Raw genomic sequence first — 22,165 nt, 5'->3', positions numbered from 1 at the left:
AAAAAAATCTTAATTCAATCCAAGTAATATACTAAAGAATTGATCATAATCTTTAACATCGCTTTTTCTAAATGCATTGGCTCAAAGGTGTCAGCAGAGTTGTTTTGGTTTTATGCAGACAACATGCTCACAGTAGCATTACAGCTATCGCAGCTAGGTTAACCCGCTCACAGGAAATACATCTTAAAATATTGCGTAAAAATCAATACAAAATTGATATTATTTTTATTAGCATGAGCTTTTATTCAATGGGAATTCTACGATTGCATATGCATGCATAGGGTCTGCCAAGTTTGGCCAAAGCGACTTCACTTACATCAGCTGTTTGTCACGTGACACGTCTAAAATTAGGAAAAAATGTACAACTACAAAGATCGTAAAAGTTCAAGGATATACGAATAAATGTTTAAAATGAAATTGATTGTGTTTTGTTTAGGACAAACTCCTTAACCCAAAAAGTGCTGAGAGCAACTTCCTCATGCCCGGATATTAAGCGGTCTTTTGATAATCTTTGTACATTAAGATTATACCCATTGAAATAATGTAAAATTACGAAAAAAAGCAACAGCGCACAACTTGCTCCCAGCACTTTTCAAAATAGCAGAGAAAATATCTACACGTGTATAAAAAATCATAATTCATAGCTAAGCGGATATCGTTTTGAGATTATCGAGGGGTTGTGTCTGTGATTTTAGTACATCTCTGTAAAAATGTGCATTACTGCGGCTTAATATGAGACCTAATCGCTTTTAATTCAGGAAGACTGGAAATATTGATTAATGCATTCAAAATAATTGCTCGATTTTAGTTAATTAGGCTTATTTAATTTATAAATTTATATATACAAGCTTCAATAATAGCTTAAGCACTCAAACACAAATTAACTGCGTGTCAAATAAATCTATGACGTCATCTCAGTAAGTACAGTGATATTAAGGTGCCTTTAATTCTTCATTCAAATAGTGTTATAATGACAAGATAAGTTATGAAATTGAAAGATTGCATAACAACTATTTTTAATAATTCATGGAATCACAAGCCCTTATAAAGTGATTCTATAAATGGGTTACTTGAGCTTACAAACACCAATATTGTTCGTAAATAGCATAAAAGAGTTACAGAATTGCAGAATACCAGAAATATATCTCTGACCAATAGTCTAGAGCTTAAAATTATATAAAGTTCAATACATTGAACTTAATTATCATTTTATAAAAAGGATATTTTTCAAAAGTAATATAAAACCATCCACTGCATCCACCACCGTCACCACATCCGCCTCCACCGCATCCACCATGGCTACCACATCCACCTCCACCACCACATCCACCACCGTCACCACATCCGCCTTTTCCACCACATCCACCTCCACCTCCACCACAACCGGCACCTCCACCACATCCTCCTCAACCACCACAGCCTCCGCAACCACCACATCCACCTCCACATCCACCACCACATCCACCTCCACCGCATCCACCACCGCCACCACACCCTCCTCCACCACCACAGCCTCCGCAACCACCACAGCCTCCGCAGCCACCACTCCATCACCTGCACCACCACCACCAAAATCACCTCTATCTGAATCAATAACACATCGCCCTTGCTCAAATCCTACACCAGTATTATCACATACGATGCCTCCAGAGCCACAACCAGCACAAACATTAGCACCATATGTATGATACATGTAGTGATTTGAGGGTGTTAGATATAGAAGACCAGCTGCAAGCATAAATGACATATCTTCATCTGGAAATCTTTCAATTTTTCGTCCTCCTCTTGATTTAACTTTTCGTTGTAGAGACATTCCTGGTTTCCAGTCGGAAGGACGAGGCACACAGAGTACGTGTAGAAGAGCAATGGAAAATGACAGGGCAACATAGTTCAGAACTTGTCCTGCAGCTATCCTGCTGCAAGTTATTAACCCTTTCGTGAAATCTATCTTAAGTCCATCAAACTCTAGTGGTAGGTATCGTAAAAGATTTATTACTTGCTTTTGGCGAGGACCTTTATGATCCACTCTGAAAACTTCTACTCGCAGATGGCCTGGATTACCCTTAACTCCTCTTTTGCCTAAAAATAAAAGGAATTTTGATCACACTGAATTTATCAAACACAGTTCTCTCTCTTTCTCTCTCTCTCTCTCTCTCTCTCTCTCACCTCGGCTTCCAGGAATCCCCTTGATAAATCCGTCCCACTTCCCCACAAGAATCTGGGAATCTCCCTCTTCAGTTTTGATAACAATCGCTCTTTCACCAGAACCTGGGTCCAACGAAATACACTCCGGTCCTACCTGCATGATATTTGATTAAGAAAATTCCGATTTTTTCTGTATAATATAACGGTACAATATACAGTTTACCGATAATAATAATATAAAAACTATACGTCTGTGTAGCATAATTTTTAAAAATGGAATTAATTATATTTGTTGGTAAAACACAAAAAGCTTGACTCGTTTCATCTTCATGATAAGATTTCCAAATTAATTTAAATCTACCTGTGTTCCTAATGGTAGTTGATCAGAACCGATAACATGCGCAACTGCAGCCATTTTGTCATGATAGAACACATGAACAACTGACGTCATAACGCTTACACAGTGTATTAATCGACAAGTAAACATAATGTTTCCATTCTGGTCTCTTAACCTATAAAACAATAACGCTTTAATTTAAATTGAATAGAATACATAAATTCAAAACTTAAATTATTAGTAAAAAATATAAGATAGACTCCATTACCTGTGCATATCAGTACCTGAATATATTCTCTATTCGCGTTTTTAACCCGGGCACACGTACCTCTTGTATTTTCAGGGGTCTGTATTGTGCCCTTTTCATGATTTGTTTACTAGATTCATGAGTTTGTTTTGTTTATATTTTACACTTGAAGGAAAAATAACATAAACATTTTTTTCAGAAATCAGCAATGATTCTCAAAGATTAATATTTAAATTGGTAACCTTAATAATGTTTATCAAGAATAGTGGGGGGAATTGTATAAGATTTTTTCATAAGGTTAAGACTTTATGCAAAATTGTATATGGAAAGCAAAACAAAGTCATTATATCTAAGCACCAAGGAAACACTGAGATTTCTTTATATTTCAGGGATTTATTATTTATGTCGTTTCAAATCAAAATCAGTCAAACACAAGATGTGTTTGTGAAACAGTGTGCGTCCGGCGGCAACAAAGTTTTTTAAAAAGCTATTTTTAGCATATAGGTCACAGTCAAGGTAACAAGGTCATTGACCTTAGTGTGATTTGAAAGAACTTGATTAGTGAAGTATGCATACCAAATATGAAATTTCTATCTCTTATGGTTCAAAAGTTATGGTTAAGGTACCAAAAAACTATTTTTAGCATACAGGTTACAGTCAAGGTCACAGTCATTGACATTGGTACCATTTGAAAAAGAACTTTATTAGTGGAGTTTGCATACCAAACAAGAAATCCCTACCTCTCATGGCTCAAAAGTTATGGTGAAGGTTCAAAAAAGTTTTTTTAAACTTTAAGTTACAGTCAAGGTCATAAGGTCATTGACCGTGATGGCGTTTGAAAGAGCTTAATTAGTGGAGTACCAAATCAAACCAAATATGAAGTCTCTATCTCTCATGGTTCAAAAGTTATGGCGAAGGTTTAAGTTTGCAGACAAAAACTAATTTATAGTATGATGTAGGTGACAGACAAGATCACAGGATCATTGACCTTGATGTCATTTAAAAGAACTTTAGTGGAGTATGCATACCTAATATTAAGTCTCTATCTTTCATGGTTCAAAAGTTATGGCGAAGGTTAAAGTTTGCAGACAAAAAGCTATTTTTAGCATGTAGGTCACAGTCAAAGTCACAACGTCATTGACCTTGGTGTCATTTGAAAGAGCTTAATTAGTGAAGTCTCTATCTTTCACGATTCAAAAGTTATGGCGAAGGTTAAAGTTGACAACATACAGACAAACAGATAAACAAACAGCAGAAAAACAATATATCTATCAATCCGGGCGCATAAAAATATATCAATTCATGCATCAAATTTTTGTTCGTGTTAAGTACCCTTAAGAGACCTGAGGCTTACCACTATACCTCTTGAAAATTGAAAATAAGAAATTGGATTTTTTTTTAGAAATTGGATACCAGTGTGCACTGGCTATGTGAGTAGTACATTGAATATTTACTTATATTTTACGATATGTAGTACATCGATCGGCCATTCACAATCGTCATCGAAGTTTCCTTATATGTCATAAATACAGCAACTGTATGACTGATTTAATAAGAGGGTTGACAATGCAGAAAATTAAACTTATACCGAAGAAAAAAAATCATCTAATGATACAATCGACAAATACAAGGGAAACTAACCAAGCAGTTCAAGAAAATAAAAATCATGTAATGTATAAACATATGAATTGTTACCTGTGAGAAGCCACCTGACATTTGTTTTCTGTGTCAGACTTTGGCAAAGGAACAGGACCCCAAAGTTGTTCAACATTCGTTGGCATATTTGCCTCTTCGTAGATACCTGGCTCCAAAGAAAGTACAATGTCATCTAAAACGGGTCGTAAGAAAGACCCTCTGACCAAACATTTTGCAGACGGCAATGTGCTAACTACTTGCATGTCCCTTTCAAACTGGAATTGTCCACCTTCCTGTAACTCAGGGCGGATGAAGTAAAGACCAAATCTTTCTTGAAACCCTCCTACGGATTTTGATCTTCCGCCAAATATACTGTTTCTTGTTTCGATCCCAAAAACAAGTGTTGAATCATACGGGCCAAATGGAAACATTATATCTTGCTGGCTCCACGTCATGTTTCCCACTTTTCCTGTCAATTTTTTAATCAGAGTAGATTTCTTTGATGTGGAATCTGTTTTGAATACTTTCAACTTGATCTTTTTATCATTATTTGTGCTTGATGACGTGACTTGTATTGTATCAATAGTGACAACAGCTCTTCTTCCACACATTTTGTCGATGTCTTGCTGTGTAACATGATAAAGTTTACCCCTTGGAGAATCGCCTCGGTACATTGCACCAAATTTAGAAAAATGTTGATGGTATGTTTCTGACCAGAGCCTTCTTGTCTTCTCATCAGACACCGATAGTTTGGATCCAGGACTTCTGTCTGTCACCGTGTCATCATGAACAAGGGTACGACCAAGCAGGGATACTGTGACTTTAATGTAATCGATCGGATGAAGTTGATGTGTGTGCCAAAGCAAATCAATATCGTAACAAGGCACCAAAAATTCTTTTGGATGTATCCTCTTTAGATTTAAGTAAAATTTGTATCGTACATAGGCATCCCTAAGAAACTTGTCGTCTTTATAATGTGGCAGATGGATGTTATAATAGAAATCCTGCTGACGATGGACAGCTGCCAACAGATCAAAAGTGAAATGCGACGTATATTCTTTTATTGTAGGAGAAACCATTCCATTTCTTATCTCTGGGCTAAGCTCAAATGTTTCACCAGGATAAGCCCGGAACCAAATAGTTTCTGTCAGTTGTATCCCAGCTGATGACTTCACAACAGAATGATCAAGAACTCTTCCAAACAACGACATGCAATCCTGTGCATACTTGTGTGGTGCTAGCATATGACAGTGCCAGACCCATTCTATGTCAATTGGTGGGTGTAAATATTCAGACTGTAAGGTGCTTTCATTTTGGGAGGCAACAAGTGGAAGCCAAAATTTTTCGTATCTGTAAATGGAATATCGCAGCACCGCATCGTTTCGAAGGTATTCCAAACTTTGAACCTCGATTAGAAAGTCATATTCAGCTTTTGCTGCCTCAATAAGATCCACGCCAAAGTTGATATCTCTTAATTCTGACATTGTTGTACTCTTTCAACTGTAAGTTTAAAAAACAAGATTATCATTTACAGCACTAAACCAGACCATGTAGAACGCTAGAAAATGGGGACAGGAGCCCCCGGCCCCCTTTTCTCTGAATATAATTTTTCTACAGTAAAATCTTTATTTAGATACTGGTTCCGCCACTTTTTGTTCAAGAGAGGCCAAGCAAAGTCAAACGACAAGGTATAGTAATCGGAACACTGGTAAAATTGCTTTAAGGATCGAGGTTCGATCATCAGCTTTTCAGCATATTTTGGTCAGGACCTTTATTCATAACACTCTGCAACTAACATTAAGTTTTAACATTAAATCTGGATTCTACAATGCAAATTAAACTATATTCAATGAAAAAAACGCGATTAAATTCCACTCAATTAGGATTAAACCAGGAACTATACTTTGTGGCGAAAGGTTTTCTAGGAAAAACATGATAATCAAAGATTACGAAGCTCACCTCGACGAATGTTATCAGTGTTAGTAATGCTAATCTCACATCATATTTTCTTAATAGTTAGTATTTATCCCGACAACAATATTCTGTTCTGCAAGTTCTGTTTAACCCCTTACATGGCGTATAGACATCATTTCTACACGTCTAGCATGAAAAACATATTCAGTGTAAACAAATATTCATAACTTTGTTAATCCTGCATATCTAGGCAAGGAAGTTCATTGAGATTGATCTGTTCCAAAAACTTTAACCAGGTCTTTTGTTTGGAAAATATAGGTCAGATCCATCATCCGAACCAAGTCTGGTAGTGTCCATCCCTTGATGCACCATCCGTGCAAGTTTGGTTCACGTAGGGCTTATAGTTACTTGGGAATGAAAATGTAGGTCAGATCCAGCATCCGAAGCAAGTCTGGTATATTAGTGTCCATCCGTAGATGCATCATCCATGCAAGTTTGGTTCAGGTAGGGCTTATAGTTCCTTGGGAATGAAAATGTAGGTCAGATCCAGCATCCGAGGCAAGTCTGGTAGTGTCCATCCCTAGATGCATCATCCATGCAAGTTTGGTTCAGGTAGGGCTTATAGTTATTTGGGAATGAAAATGTAGGTCAGATCCAGCATCCGAAGCAAGTCTGTTTTGAATCCCTAAACATTCCGTGCAAGTTTGGTTCAAATTTGGTTGATATACACTTCAAAAAATGCATCATTCATGCAAGTTTGGTCCGAGAATAGGCCGCTGATGCAAATGAAATGTCTCTAATTATTTTTCAAATACCTGATTTGCATGTGAGAGTTATGCCCTTTTGAAAATGCAATTTATAAAAATATCTTTTTTTCATTAAATATTTGTGTAAATATATAAAACGTTTGAAAATAAAATTTTGCTCCTAAAACTTTAACCTGGGAAAACAAGAATATATCTAGTGTTGTTATTTTACACGTATATTTGGGTATATGCTAAAAATGATTATTATTTTCCCTTCAATAAGCTTTATACGGCTCTGTTAATTTTAGTTGATTTTTATTAGAGAATGCTGGTATATTTACACAAACCATTTGTTTTAGTGAAATTTTTTATGCTGGTAGATCTTATCACAAATATGGCAATGAAATTATTTTTAATGAATTCTTTCAACGAATTGTGAGAAATATAGCAAATATTTTTTGAAAGTCTTGGAAAAACTTTTAACATAAAATTGACACTTTTTAAGTAATATATAAAAATTAAAATCATGCCCCATTTTGATGTATATATTTTTATTTAATATAATGCTTAAGACTTTAAAATATATTTCTTGCTTATTAAATTTTCAATTTCATTTAATAAATCACATTTTGTGAGTTGACAAAGTCAAATAATTGATTGTGTGATGAAATTATAATTTTAAAGTGTTTTTTTATGATGTAAATGGCATGTAACTATTTTAAGGAATGCAAAAATCCTAAAAATAAAATCGGCAGTTTTTTATAAAGACACAAATTTCAGTGTAATATCTTGATGAAATGTGTCTAAGTTAAAGATGTATGTGTTGTAGTTTGTGTGTACATTTTGTGATATCTATCATGAAATGATGTGCATTCTTTTTCATAATTATTTGTTACTTATTCATATTCTTGGAGTTTTATAACAATTTTTCTATTAAATATGATCTTTTAAATTAAGGGTACAATTTTTTATAAACATTTTTAATCCGTAAGTAACCCAAAACAGTCATTTAATAATAAAATCCGTGTAAGTGCAAAAATGTCAAGAATATTAACATCGGTAAATAACCAATCTCTCATTAGTTAGAGGCGAAAGGAAAATATTTTAATAACTTTTTGTAATAATTTGGGTATGTTCTTTATCATATTAAAGATTGAAAACATTGTGACAAAGACTTCTGAAAAATATTTACAAATGTAGGGGGGAAATTGACTGAAAATAAATAGAGTTCATTTGCCTATAGTTTTGAAAATGTGGACTTATCTTTTATGTCAATTGAATAAAAAAGAATTTATTCTCGGGAAATATTGTTTAATGCTGTTTAATTAATAAATAATAAAAACAACGATGTTTAAAAAAGTAATTTTGGGTCTTCTTTGCAAGACAAGTACCCCTAAAAATGACTGAAATTGTGAAGTCGCAATATGTATTTATCATTCCATGTTTAACTGGCTGCACTACATTAAACAAGGAAACATGTCATGTGCTTTTAACTGATTGATAAGCAAGTGCTAATGTATCATTATGAAAAGTTTGAAAATCTTGTGACAAAGACTTCTCCGACATAAGTTCTACTTTAAGTAGCAGCTAGTTTACAATAATTTTATTTTTAAAAATCGAGAATGAATTATATTTATTTTCCCTTAAGAATCAATTTTTGGTTAGTATTTTCTCTATTGGCGTATTTTTCTGTACAATTGCAATCTGCCAGAATACATTCTTTAAATTAAATGTAATAATTAATTATTATAACAATAAACTCAGACTGTAACTTTGGTTTTTCCTTTTACTTTTTTGCATTGAGCAAAATATTGTGGCATAAAATGCACGTCATTTGCATTGAAAACTTACTTTCAAAAATTTGTAATGAAATGATATATCTATCAAAAATAAATATATAAAATTTTTCGCAACTAGTACGCTTTTTCTTTATTTTCCCAATTTTCTCTCCTTGTTAAAGGATAATATTTTTAGCATTGCATTTGATGTATACATGTAGCTCTCTGAGGTTATGGTTCAGAAGAGCTAAAATTAAACTAGAGGTACTTTGAGCAATGAGCTCACTAAATGATACCCCCCGCCTCCCATATGAATATAATGGCAGTGTCCATGTTTTGCTCTGAAAAATTCAAAATATATGTCAGATCAAAAAGTAAAATAGGAGGTTGCACAATGGCAATATGTAATTAAGATTCTGTGAAAGTTTCATTAAATTTCCTTCAGTGGTATGAGAGAGGTTGCGGATAAGAGATGGGTACCCCAAAGCGTAACAGACGGACGGACGTACAGACGGACGGAAATACCGATAACTATATACCCTCCCGCTTTTCAAGCGGGGGGTATAATAACGTAATATTATACATTTTTGCATGATAGTGAGGGAAATATGAAGATTTGTTCAGCCAAGAAAAATATGATATTTCTTGACTGAATAAATATTCATGTTTTCCTCACTATCATGCAATTTTTTTTTATTATACCGAAACAAAGCAAAAACAATGCAATTAACATAAACTTTAAAATTCGGCACCGCTCTCAAATATACTTTCATTTTTTGGAGTTGAACTATGTTCAATCTCCCATGGTCATCACTCATTTAACATGCGCGGTAATTTGTGCTGATTATATAGAGCCGAAAGCGAGGCTTCTGTGTCGACCAATTTACTCCGATGATATTCAACAGAAAACATGCATAAACATCCGCAACAAATAGTTCATGTCATTTTCTTCTGAATTGATCTATTTTCTCATAATTTGAAATGTAAGTAAATGTAAGGTAAAGTAATCTTATTATGAATATTAGATTTCGTTCAAAGTAAAACTAAATTATAAAGAACCTCAAAAGTTTATCGTAACGGAACTCATTTTTAGTGTAGCGCCATCTATAAACACTGAAAGAGATACGAACGACAACTCTACATACTTACGGCAAGCGGTAAATCTAGAATCCTCACATAACTCTAGCGTGAGTGGTAAAAACAAGAGATACAAGAAAAATCGTCAATCATCGACTTATTTTAATAGCAGAAAGCCGGTAGATATAATTTTTTGTGTTTATCTGCATTTATCGAAATTGATGTAAAGTATTTGAAACATGGGTGGCCGTGGAAATAACAAGAATCAAAAATCTCCTGCACAGAACTCGCAAAGTTCCGACTTTAATGTTTTATGTGCAAACTTCAATGAAGCATGTCAGTCGATTGACTTAGAAAATGAAAACTTTGTTGATGATCTTTTAAGTAAACTGAAACTGAACCCGAAATCTACAAGCTACAGTGAGTCTGATCTAATGGCAGTAAAAGTGGTCCACTTACTACTTCCTGCGCTTGGAGCGCTCGCAAATAGAAATCTTGAAAGGAACCTTAAAAGGCACGAGACGGTTATCAATAAGCTGAAGGCAGGGGTAAGAATCAATACCTACGAGACTGATAAATTAAACCAGTATGGCAGAAGGGAAAACATCAGGATCATGGGTATTAAAGAAGAGGTGAATGACGAAAATCTGAAGACAGAGGTCGTAAAAATTGCTGCAGCAGTTGGGGTAGAGTTAAATCACTGTGAGTTCCTGTGTAATAGAATTGGTACCAAACAGCCCAATGGTGGCGGGAAGCCAAGACAGGTGATAGTGCGTTTTGTCAACAGAGAAACAAGAAACTTAATCATAACTGCAAAAAAAGATCTGAAAAATCACAATGAGTATAAAGACTTGTTTATTGCCGAGGATCTCATCACTCTAAGATGTTCCATATGATCAGCAACCATGAACAAGTGAGAAGTGCCTATACGCGCGATGGGAAAATTCACGTCTTGATGAAAAACGGGGACAAAGCAACTGTTGATTCACCAGATGACCTTTTCCAGATTGGGTTTGACGAGATTGACTACAAAGGATTGGGCTTTGCAGATTTGGAATACTAGGGCCGCCACCTGACAACGATACTTACAAATTCAGCAGTCATTTAAATTTCTTAACTTTAAATGTTTGTGGTTTAAAGTCTAAACTCAGATCACCAGAATTTGAAAATTTATGTCAGAATTATGATGTTGTGAATTTTATAGAACTTGACGATTATGATGATGTCAATATTGCAAATTTTACTGGGCTACATTTTTTAAACAGAAAGAAATTTAAATGCAAGTCAGGTGGCATTGCTGTGTTTGTTAAAAATGAACTATTTGATAATGTAGAGCTCTTAAAATGTGAAACTGAAAATGTTTTATGGTTTACTTTCAAAAATAATTTCTTGAAAGAACAGGTTATTTTTGGTATTGTTTATATTCCTCCTGAGGGTAGTTGTTATAGTTCCATTGACATTTTTAATGATGTTGAATCTGAAGTTGTTAGATTAAGTGCTGAGAATAATGCTAAAGTCTGTTTGATGGGTGATTTCAATTCTCATACTGGAGATTTACCTGATTTTATTAATATTGATGCAAAGATTTGTGAGTCTTTGTCTTTGAATCCTGATATATTGAATATTGATACTTGTAGCAATGTAGAAATTATAACAAGATGTAATATAGATAAGTCTGTTAATAATTATGGAAAACGTTTAATCAACTTGTGTAAAAGTTTAGACATGCTAATAGTAAATGGTAGAGTGGGTAAGGATAGTGCATTGGGTCATACCACTTGCAAAGATACATCAGTCATTGACTATTGTATAGCTTCACCTACTATTTTTAAAAACATTATTGAATTTCAAGTACTACCTTTTGATCCTATGTTAAGTGATGTTCACTGTGCATTGCATTTTGTTTATTCTTGTAAGGAGAAACAAAAGGTTGATTCCCTAATCACAGAGAATGATGATGTTTGCATTAAATCTAAGTGGATAAAAGAGAATACTACTGATTATGTGTATCATCTTAATGATGAAGAAATTGATGCTTTAAACCGTAGAATTGAAACCTTGGATTTTGATGCAATTAAGCAGGAAATAGTTGATGATATAATTAATGATTGTAATACAATAATTAAAGTTGCTGCTTCGGCAAGTGGTATGGTCAAACCCTACAAACTTAATCATCATGAACATAAGAAATCTAAATCTAATAAACCTTGGTTTAATGCTGATTGTAATGTAAAGCGCAAAAATTATCACAAATCTAAGAAATATCACTGGCGTATGAAAACTACAGAGTCTAGAAATAATTTACTAAGATGTAATAAAGAATACAAAAAAAATTGTTAATAAATGTTACAATATATACAAGAAAAAATTTATTTGCAATGTAAAAAACCTGCAAAGCAATGACCGCAAGTCTTTTTGGACTTTGATTAACAAATCAGGTACTCAGAGTAGAACGATCAAGGATAAAGTTAGCTTAGAAACTTTTTTAGACCATTTTAAGAAGCTAAATTCAGACAGTAGTGATGATGACTTTGACAATTTTGATATTGAAAATATTACAGAGTTAAATGGAGATCTGAATGCTGAAATTACATTAGAAGAAGTACAAAAGGTGATTAAGTCACTTAAGAGTAATAAAGCTTGTGGTAATGACCTTATATTAAATGAATTTCTTAAAAACTCGCAAACAAAGATGATCAGTACTTTTACAAAAATCTTATAATCTTGTTTTTAAAACTGGAATAATACCCTCATCTTGGTCTGAAGGAGTTATTTGTACTATATACAAGAACAAAGGTGATACTAGTGATCCTGATAATTATCGTGGAATAACTGTATTAAGTTGTTTTGGTAAGTTGTTTACTGCAATATTGAACAATAGACTCAATAAATACCTGGAGAGTATGAATCTTTTATGTGAGGAGCAAGCCGGATTTAGGAAAAGTTATAGTACAGTTGATCATATTTTCAGTTTGAAGTGTTTAATTGATTTTTATTTACAGCGGAAAAAGCCACTTTATTGTGCATTTGTTGATTATAAAAAAGCATTTGACTCTGTCAACAGGGTAGCTCTTTAGCATAAACTGTTACGTCATAGTATTGACGGAAATTTTCTTAAAGTTGTTTATAGCATGTATGATAATGCAAAGTCGTGCATCCGGCAGGGTTTCAATGTGTCAGAGTATTTTTACAGTAATGTCGGTGTACGTCAAGGCGAAAACTTGTCACCTGTTTTATTCTCAATATTTTTGAATGACCTTGTTGATTTTATTGCTAGGGCATATGATGGTTTAACAAATATTACAGAAGCTGTACATTTTTTGCTTAGTACTGAAGAGGTAGACATTTTCCTTAAACTTTATTTGTTACTGTATGCTGATGATACTGTAATTTTGGCTGAGTCAGCACCTCAATTACAAGCTGCTTTAAATGCAATGTTTTTGTATTGTAAAACTTGGAAATTGCAAGTTAATGCATCTAAAACAAAGGTTGTTATTTTTAAACCTAAAACTGATAATACATCATTAGTCTTTACATATGATAACCAAAACTTACCAGTTGTTGATGAATTTGTTTACTTAGGTGTAACTTTTTCAAGTAATGGATCTTTTGTTAGTAATAAAACTAAGCTACTTGAGCAAGGTAGGAAAGCTATGTTCAGTTTACTAAAAAAAAGTAAGATATTTGGATTTACCTTTAGATATTCAACTGAAACTTTTTGACAGTATGGTAACACCCATATTACTCTATGGCTGTGAAGTATGGGGATTTGATAATAACAATGTCATAGAAAGTTTATATTTACAATTTTACAAAATCATTCTAAATCTGAAAAAATCTACCCCTAATCAGGTTTTATATGGTGAACTAGGCAGACACCCAGTAGAAATATTTATTAAGTCCAGAGTTATTGGATTTTGGCATAGACTTGTTTGTGGCAAACAATACAAAATATCTTTTCTTTTATATAAATTGTTTTTAAAACTTAGAGAACATGACTTACTGCAGTCTAAGTGGATTAATTATGTTGAAAAAACACTAAATGATTGTGGAATGTCTGAGTTATGGTTGCAACAGTTTTCTCCAAAGAAAATGTTGGTGTCAAAATTGGTAAAAACTAGATTAATTGATCAATTTAAGCAGAATTGATATGCCTGTATTTTTGAGATGCCAAAAACCCTTAATCATAGGATATTTAAATTAGAACATTATTTTGAAAATTATTTGATATATTTACCAAAGGATTTGAGAAAAGCTTTATGTAAATTTAGATGTATGAATCACAGATTTCCTATTGAAAAAGGTCGATTTTGGGGAGTTGATAGAGATGATCGTATTTGTGATCTTTGTTCCTCTAACAATTTAGGAGATGAATTCCACTACCTTTTAGAATGTTCTTTTTTCAAGAGTGAACGAAAAAAACTTGTTCCAAATATTTTTTATACTAACCCTAATGTTATCAAATTTCACGACTTATTAAATTGTAAGGATACTAAAGTTATTTTGGGGCTTGCCAAATTTTGTAAAATTTTATTGTCAGTAATATGTTAATATAAATACCAAAACTACTACTTAACAAATGTTATAAATACATACAGTTTTATTTTGTATAAGCAGGGGCCTTCTATACTTTATTATTTGAACTTTAAATGTGAATTGTACATGTAAATAACATTAGTACCATTCATTCTTTCATGCATTCTTGTTTATTTGTAAAAAAGTTGTATTATTTGTATTCATATACCCCAGTTGGGGTCTTTGTCTTAAATAAAAACTTGAAAACTTGAAGTCTTCTCGACGCCCGACGGTCCCGGATTTTGAATTTTTAGCAATTTCAGTTTTACCAGGGCACAGAATTTATTCAAACTTTTCATGATCATTTTCTTGGTTTACATGAATTCATTAATTCATAAAAACTTTAGGAAACATGCGTGTTTATTAGTAAATCAGCAGTATCACCTGCCAAAAAGCGGTAAATCTAGTAGTCTTTTATAAATGTTAAAACCAATAGCGGACACCGATGTTTTCATAAAATCGCGATTGAAATCAACAAAATGAAGTATTTTTTTTTAAAAGGAAAACCTCATTTACATATTAGATAATTTGTACACACACAAACTCTCACATATACCACTTTTTTATGTATGGTCATTAAATATTTTTTTTAACTTGACATTGTTTTTTTCTTCACAATATTAAAAAAAGTTCTGACGTACTCCATGTATAATGTTCGTGTAATTGAAATACATTTATATTCACAGAGAAGTTTTATACATCAAACCTGTTAGCTCTTAAAAGGATGCTGTGTGAAAATCCACATTTTATCAACATTGATATTATTCCTGTGAAACTGAAATTTTCATAACATATGGGTAGAGGTGCCAAGGAAAAAACATATTACAAATTTGAAGATGAACTAGAGATACTGTAAGCAGTGAATTATATGAATGATCAACCGCCTCTAATATGAATATAATGACAGTGTCCATGTCTTGCAATGAGAAACCCAAAATATGTGTAGGATGAAAAAGCAATAGAAGGTGCATGTATGTAATAAAGATTCTTTGAAAATTTCATTCAGTGGTGTAAGAGGAGTTGCGGATAAGAGATGGGTATACCTAAAGCGTAACAAACAGATGGACGGACATTCCGATTAATAAATACCCTCCCACTTTTCCAGCACGGGGTATTAAAAAAGACTAATGTAGGCAGGCAAGCATTATGGAACATGCATTTTTGTTGCTATTCAATGGCTCTGAATGTCTTTCTCAAGATTGTTGCAACACAAAAAATCTGAAATAGTTGTCTGTATTTGAAATAATAATATTGTTCACTCACTTAACCTCCCGATCAAAGATTTTATTTTACACCATGTTCAACTCCCATGAGTGCCTTCAGTACTTTGATTAACGTAAAATAATAGTTACTGAAAACCTTTGACACGTGCATATCACTAATCATCAGTATATTGTGACGTCTACTACTCGCGGGAGATTTCTTTCAACGAACGATAACTACTGCGGGAAAATGCACTGAATACCCGAAGAGGTGGATTATAATAAAAAGCATGCCGACAACTCTGAAAATGAAGTTTTATGACCCGATCACATGACAATCTAGAACCAATCAGATAATGCGTTGTGTAGAATAATGAAAATGAGGTATAATATAACAGAAATATGATATTCTTCGTGACTGTATTACAAACTCAGCTAAAAGCAAAGCGCGACTGAAGGAACGGACATGGCAATCTCTATTTGCCCCGACCATGTTCATGGCGGGGCACAAAAATGCACAAGAGTAATCATAAAACATGTCAGCCGAAAGTCGACCCAATAATATATGTACTACGTTTTATTTTTTTTAAAAAGATAATTTTAACGACAATAGAAAAGCTGACTTGAAATGATGTGAAAATCCAAGTAACTTCGTCTTATCTGTTTATAGCCTGCCTTGGTTTACAATTTGACGGTACTCATGGCATGCTCTTTAGAATCAATTTCAATCAATTAAGGTGGAAGATGTACTTACACTTTGCAGGTGATAGCGGAATATCACTATATGGAAGATATGGAGATAATGAACAGTTTTCAATATCAAAGTCCATAAAACAATAAAAAAAAATTGGAGCAGAGCAAACATGGACCTCAGAAACATCAGTGGTGGGATCAGGTGCCATGGGGGAGTGAGCATCCCCTGCTGACCGGTCACACCCACCGTGTGCTCCTTGTCATATTCGGGAAATAACGGGAAAATCCATCGTCAATTCAGTGTAAAAAAAAAATGGACTTACAATTAGTATGAAAATCGTCAGTCAGCATTTGACTCAATGATAAATTGTATTTGCTGATAAAGTCATTGTATCGACCATAGAACTTACGAAATGATGACTTTTAACGAGACTGCTGATATTCTTGTTTCATCAACTTGCTTGTCATTTACCTCATTTTAGAAATTGATCATGTGTAGAGCATACAAATAAGGAAAGTTGACAATGCAAGAGCTAATTGTTATACAATATATACTAGTCAAAATTTCTAAGTCCCCAGGCAAGTTTTTGCTTTACACCGATTTTATATTAAATTATTATAACAGCATAATTTAATAGGTTTACAGAATAAAAAAGTAGCAATACAACTTTTTCTCACTTAATTTATTTTATTGAAGCACTTTAACACAATATGCAGAAATGTTAAGGCACCCTAGAATTAAAAATTCACAACATTAAATACTGCATTATCCTCCATTCAAACGAATTCATAGCAAGACAATCGTTCCTCAGAGAGTTTACACTACTTCAGAAAAATTATTTTATTGAATGTACTGTTTTTCCATGAGGAGACAAGGTCGTCCTCTAGTTCCGCTAGATTCTGCTGCTGGAACAGCTGTCTCAAACTGCGGTTTATCTTCTTCCATACATGTTAATTAGGGTTGAGATTAGGATGACAAGGGAGCTTACCGAAAGTGCCTGTGCCTTGCTAACAAAGGTTACATAATGTCTTATTACATGTGTACCCCACTCCTCCAGTTTGACATTGAGGAGAGGGCACTTCCGGTTCCATTGATTTTTCCGGGTAAACTCTAGGATTATTTTGTTGTGTTTGTTGAAAATCTAGCGATTTCTAATGATAAGAAGGAATTCATGCATGCTTTGTAGGTTTTTAGGGCGATAATTATAAAGGTTTTAAGTAAAATAAAGTCATACAGTGAAAGGAAACAGAACTCTCGTTAACTACGACCAGCTTTGATCATTTCAACTTCGCTTTCACATTGTTGTGTGGACATACACCGCATTTTAATCAAACTTTTTTCTGTTTTTCGTTATCAATTAAAGATGGAGAACACATGGAAGTAAAAGATATGAAGAATACACCCGAAAACATATGGAACTCGAACTTCCTGCTTTTCAACAAAAACGGTCACGGTCGAGTAATTACACATTCGATTACAATTTTTTTGGCCTTGACATATAAGTATTGCAAATTAAAGGCAAAATCGTAAGTAACTAATACATTGATGTTATGGTTTCGAACTTTTGAAAAAATAAAAGTGGGGACTTAGAAATTTTTACAAGTATAGTTGTGAATTGGCCATTTTCATCTCAAGTCAGTTAAACATCCAAATATGAAACAGATTTGGCAAATTCTGTGGTGTCTTTTATTTCAAGTTCACTGGGTTATATGGAAGAATTTCAATGGCGCTTATTATGATCCTTTGTGTGTCGACTTGTTTTTAAATTTTTATATAGCAGAATTTATTTCAAAACTTCTATAGGAGAAGGAAAAAATCCTTTTTTGTGGCCTCTAAAGGCTGGCTTTAATTAGAGTAACTTAACGGTTTTGCAAATTAGTCGACAGTTCTACTATGGCAATGATTTTTTTCTGCTGCGGAACTACTACAATGTAGTAAAGCGGGCGTTCAGATTTTAGAACGCAGTTCGCTATTCGCAATTCAAAAGTGAACTGCGTTCTAGAACGGAATTCGCAATTCAAAATTTTAACTTTAGCTGTGTTGTCTGAAATTTTGAGGGTGGGGTACTAGGGGTCAGATATATATACCACTTCTATGAAAAAATGATGATCTCTTGTTTCTGAGATATGGCCCTCCAGTTTTTAGCCCCAACTGTACCAATTTTATAAGATTCTATACATTGTATACTCTCTGTATTTACATGTTAAATTCTGGATGTATGAAGAAAACTGTATATACATGTTTTACAATTGTTTTCGGCCAATATATTTTTATTTAAAAATATTTTATAGGTGTAAAGAACAACTGTCCATTTTGTTGGTAACATTATATATTAACTACTTTTGTTTATTGATCAAAACCTTTATTTTGAATAAACAACTTCAATATACATTTGTCTTTTGTCCTTTTTCATGGCATTTTGGGAAAAGAGGAGGCATAAAATACTATACGAATAAATATCGGGCTCAGTGACATCGAAGTCCCCTACCCTGGGGTCTGAAATTTTGAGGGTGGGGTACTAGGGGTGTTACAACGCACTTTGAAAAATTACGCACTTTGAAAAAAAATTTCAAAGTGCTTTAAAATTTGGGACCAAGCTAACGCACTTTGAAAAAAATAATTTTTTTTCAAAGTGCGTTAATATCGACCATATTAACGCACTTTGAAAAAAATGTAAAGATTGATCAATATTCCTTCAAATAATCGGTATGATAAATAACAGATCCTGGTTTGATAACTTTTTAATGATAAAGTCACTGTAGGACCTGAGATATTGACGTTTTAAATATTGAAGGTTGTGATAAAATAAATTAAGGGAAAATTAAAGGGTCTTGGAAAAGAGAGTGACGATTGTTTAATAAGTTCATTAATTCGTTTCTTCTTTTTTTTTTAATTCTAGTCTTTGATAAGTAGATGTAAAGGTGTATAGGGGGCACTAACAGAGGACAGCTTCAAGCAACTTAGCATTTATCATAATAAAAAGGGGCCAATTTGATTGTTCAAAACTATGAAAATTCTTTCTCTCTCATACGTTTTACTGTACTTAAAAATTTCTAGTTTTCATCTGTTTTAATTAACTCATTTATTATTGAAAGTTTTCAACGTCATACCAGTTAGGTAAATATATAATTATATGAATGCTTTGAGTATAGCATAGACATCGAGACTGGGCGAAGGGCCAGGGGAGGGGAGGGGGGCTAAGCCCCCCCCCACTTATTTTGGAAATATATATACATTGTATAAGCATTGAAAATGCAGCGTACCCTTTTTTTAGGTTTATTGCTCCCCTCCTCCGTTTGTTACCGACACCTATGCATTGGAAAGATAAAGATTTGGACTTAGGGATCTTATACCCGTCTTCTCCTCTTTTCGACGGGAGTAAAATCAATTCATTTTTGAGGTTAGGGTTAGGTTTAGTTTTCTGAAAGATAAATAACAAATAAAATCTTTCCATGACTAAATATGATTTTTTTTCAAAGTCCGTTAAGTGTCTCCATGGTAAAATATATTGATGTAGACTCTTAACGCACTTTAAAAAATTTTTCAAAGTGCATTGAGTTGGTCCCAAATTTAACACACTTTGAAAAAAATTTTCAAAGTGCGTTGATTTTGCCCCAATTTTAACGCACTTTGAAAAATTTTTTCAAAGTGCGTTGCCACAAAGCTCTCATCCGTATGTATCAGCATATAAAGCTGAAAAAAAACATTATGAATGGTTTCTTTGAAATTGACATAAACACATTTGATAAAAGTAAGGTCCAGGTCAAATGAAATGTTAAGGTCAAAATGTTGATGTAGTTGAAATGTTTACATCAGTATGCATCATCAGCATATTAAGTTTGAGGCTAATTTCGGAAAAGTGAGGTCAAAGGAAAGGTACCATCGCCATTTTTTCATAGAAGTGGTATCTGACCCCTAGTACCCCACCCTCAAAATTTCAGACCACAAAGCTTATGTTAAAATTTTGAATTGCGAACTGCGTTCTAGAACGCAGTTCACTTTTGAATTGCAAATTGCGAACTGCGTTCTAAAATCTGAACGCCAGTAAAGCGCTGATATTTTTAACTGTGGTGCTATGGAATTTAACTGTGACAGACTTTTTTCTGAAATTGAAATTGGTCTACTGTAGTACATATCAATTATTTCACCAGTGACATGTCGCTACAATATTCATAAAACATCACATGGCGAAATTTTGAATTAAATTTGAGGGATGTTACTGTTTCATTGCTAAGTATAGATGACCCATGCGTACAGTAAAGTCAAGAACGGCAAAATTTGCACCGAGAAAAACAAAAAAAAAATGTGTGGGCAACAACATGACCGTGAGAGACTTAATTTTCTTTCTGCTGGGGATTGTCTGCACGAAACTAGGACCAAGATCTTGAAAATGGCATATCATAAAGCTTTGCAAGAATGGAAGGATTGATATTGTTGATAATTAACCTCTGTGATACGCCAATACCCAGCTCATATCACATGAACGATTTTGCGTAATTTCTATATACCTGATTGCTTTACCACGTAGACATTGATTTCAAGATTTCACTAAAATCTTAATTCATTGAGATCTTGAATCAATGTCTACTCAATTCCAAGGTTACGAATTAGGTTGTCACGTACGTCGACTAACGTCAAAATAATTTGCTCCTTGAATCCTAAGACCGCAAAGTGAAATCAATACATGTATATTTTCAAAAATGTATAGTAAATGGACTCTGACTGACTTTAAAAAAAATAATAGGCAAGATATGGAAATTTCATCATATATCTCATTCATCAAACAAGTACAAATAAATTTATCTTAAAATTTTCTAACAACCCTCGTATATCAAGTATATGCTAGCTATCGAAAGTGACTGTCTCTCAAATTTTATAAGTCATGTTTAGAATTAACCGATTAAAATATTTTTGCACAAAAAGATTCAAGGTCGAGATCAAGTGAACTGTCAAGATAGTTTACCTGTTTGTTTTTAAATAGCTTAAATATCTTATTATACAAACAGTGTATAACTAGGTAGCTAGCTTAGACTTCCTTGTTAAATGTAAGCTGTATGTTAATAATAAAGCTGTATTTATGCTCTAAAAACTATTTTGAAAAGAAATTAAAAATGGCATGATGTTAAAGCATACGGTGACAAGCAATTTGACAATTTATGAGCAAAACACTATATTTCAATATCTCTTAAAGATTTGGAAATATAAAATGTGACGGACGGACGGAGAGACGGATAATTACTGGGTGGGTGGAGTGTCTTGAAGAGTGCTCTGCTCTGCAGACGATATGGAGATCCCATGTCAAAATTTATTAACTGTTTTGGTATTAATTTTTTTTAAAATCAAATACCAATTTAAAAATCATTAAATTGTGAATTTTTTTATTTCAATATCCTCATAATATATACGAATATAATCTGAAGAAATTATTTTAAACCATACCTGACTTAAATGAAATCCTTGGTGACCACGCCTGAATCCTTAACTATGTTCCTTTTCCATATTTAGCATCCTATACCTGTAGATCTAGTCTGTCTGAAATAAGATATGTATGACTGATCTACCCAGTAAATCAGGGAATGTAAACTCTAATCACGTGACAAATAATCCAAAAGCACGTATGTTTTTAACAATTTTAACAACTACGGCGCATTTATGATTATCATTGTCACTTTGAACTCTTAAACAGCGAAGGTTATTGCGAAAGAAAGTGGATTGGCATTAGGCAGGAATCAATCGCAACATCTCGGGTCTCTCCGTCAATGGTCGGAAAAACAGGTCCAGGAAGTTGCGATTGAGGCAGGAATCACTGACACGA

General features: G+C 33.5%; 1 protein-coding gene across 1 annotated transcript; it reads right to left on the bottom strand.

Moving 5' to 3' along the window:
* Positions 1-8: 8 nt before the first annotated feature.
* Positions 9-21,960, bottom strand: LOC134233645 (uncharacterized). The gene is made up of 5 exons (XM_062715636.1): positions 21,790-21,960; positions 4,425-5,864; positions 2,507-2,657; positions 2,167-2,299; positions 9-2,079 (listed from the first exon to the last, which is right to left on the bottom strand). Exons 2-5 carry the CDS (start codon positions 5,846-5,848, stop codon positions 1,205-1,207), a joined length of 2,583 nt encoding a protein of 860 aa, XP_062571620.1. The 5' UTR covers positions 5,849-5,864; positions 21,790-21,960; the 3' UTR covers positions 9-1,204.
* Between the last annotated feature and the right edge of the window lie 205 nt (positions 21,961-22,165).

Source organism: Saccostrea cucullata, unplaced genomic scaffold (genome assembly GCF_032062105.1).
Source record: "Saccostrea cucullata isolate Sc308-1 unplaced genomic scaffold, CSIRO_AGI_Scuc_v1 ctg4737, whole genome shotgun sequence".
Classification (NCBI taxonomy): domain Eukaryota; kingdom Metazoa; phylum Mollusca; class Bivalvia; order Ostreida; family Ostreidae; genus Saccostrea; species Saccostrea cuccullata.
The sequence above is the reverse complement of the archived record's forward strand: the minus strand, read 5'-3'. Positions and strand labels throughout refer to the sequence as shown.

Excerpts from the sequence above, each read along its gene's own strand:
- LOC134233645 (XM_062715636.1), bottom strand. The coding sequence starts at position 5,848 with ATGTCAGAATTAAGAGATATCAACTTTGGCGTGGATCTTATTGAGGCA. Across the intron at positions 2,658-4,424 it reads TGTCAGGTGGCTTCTCACAG|GTTAAGAGACCAGAATGGAA; the intron begins GTAACAATTCAT and ends ATTGTTTTATAG. Across the intron at positions 2,300-2,506 it reads AACTACCATTAGGAACACAG|GTAGGACCGGAGTGTATTTC; the intron begins GTAGATTTAAAT and ends AATATCATGCAG.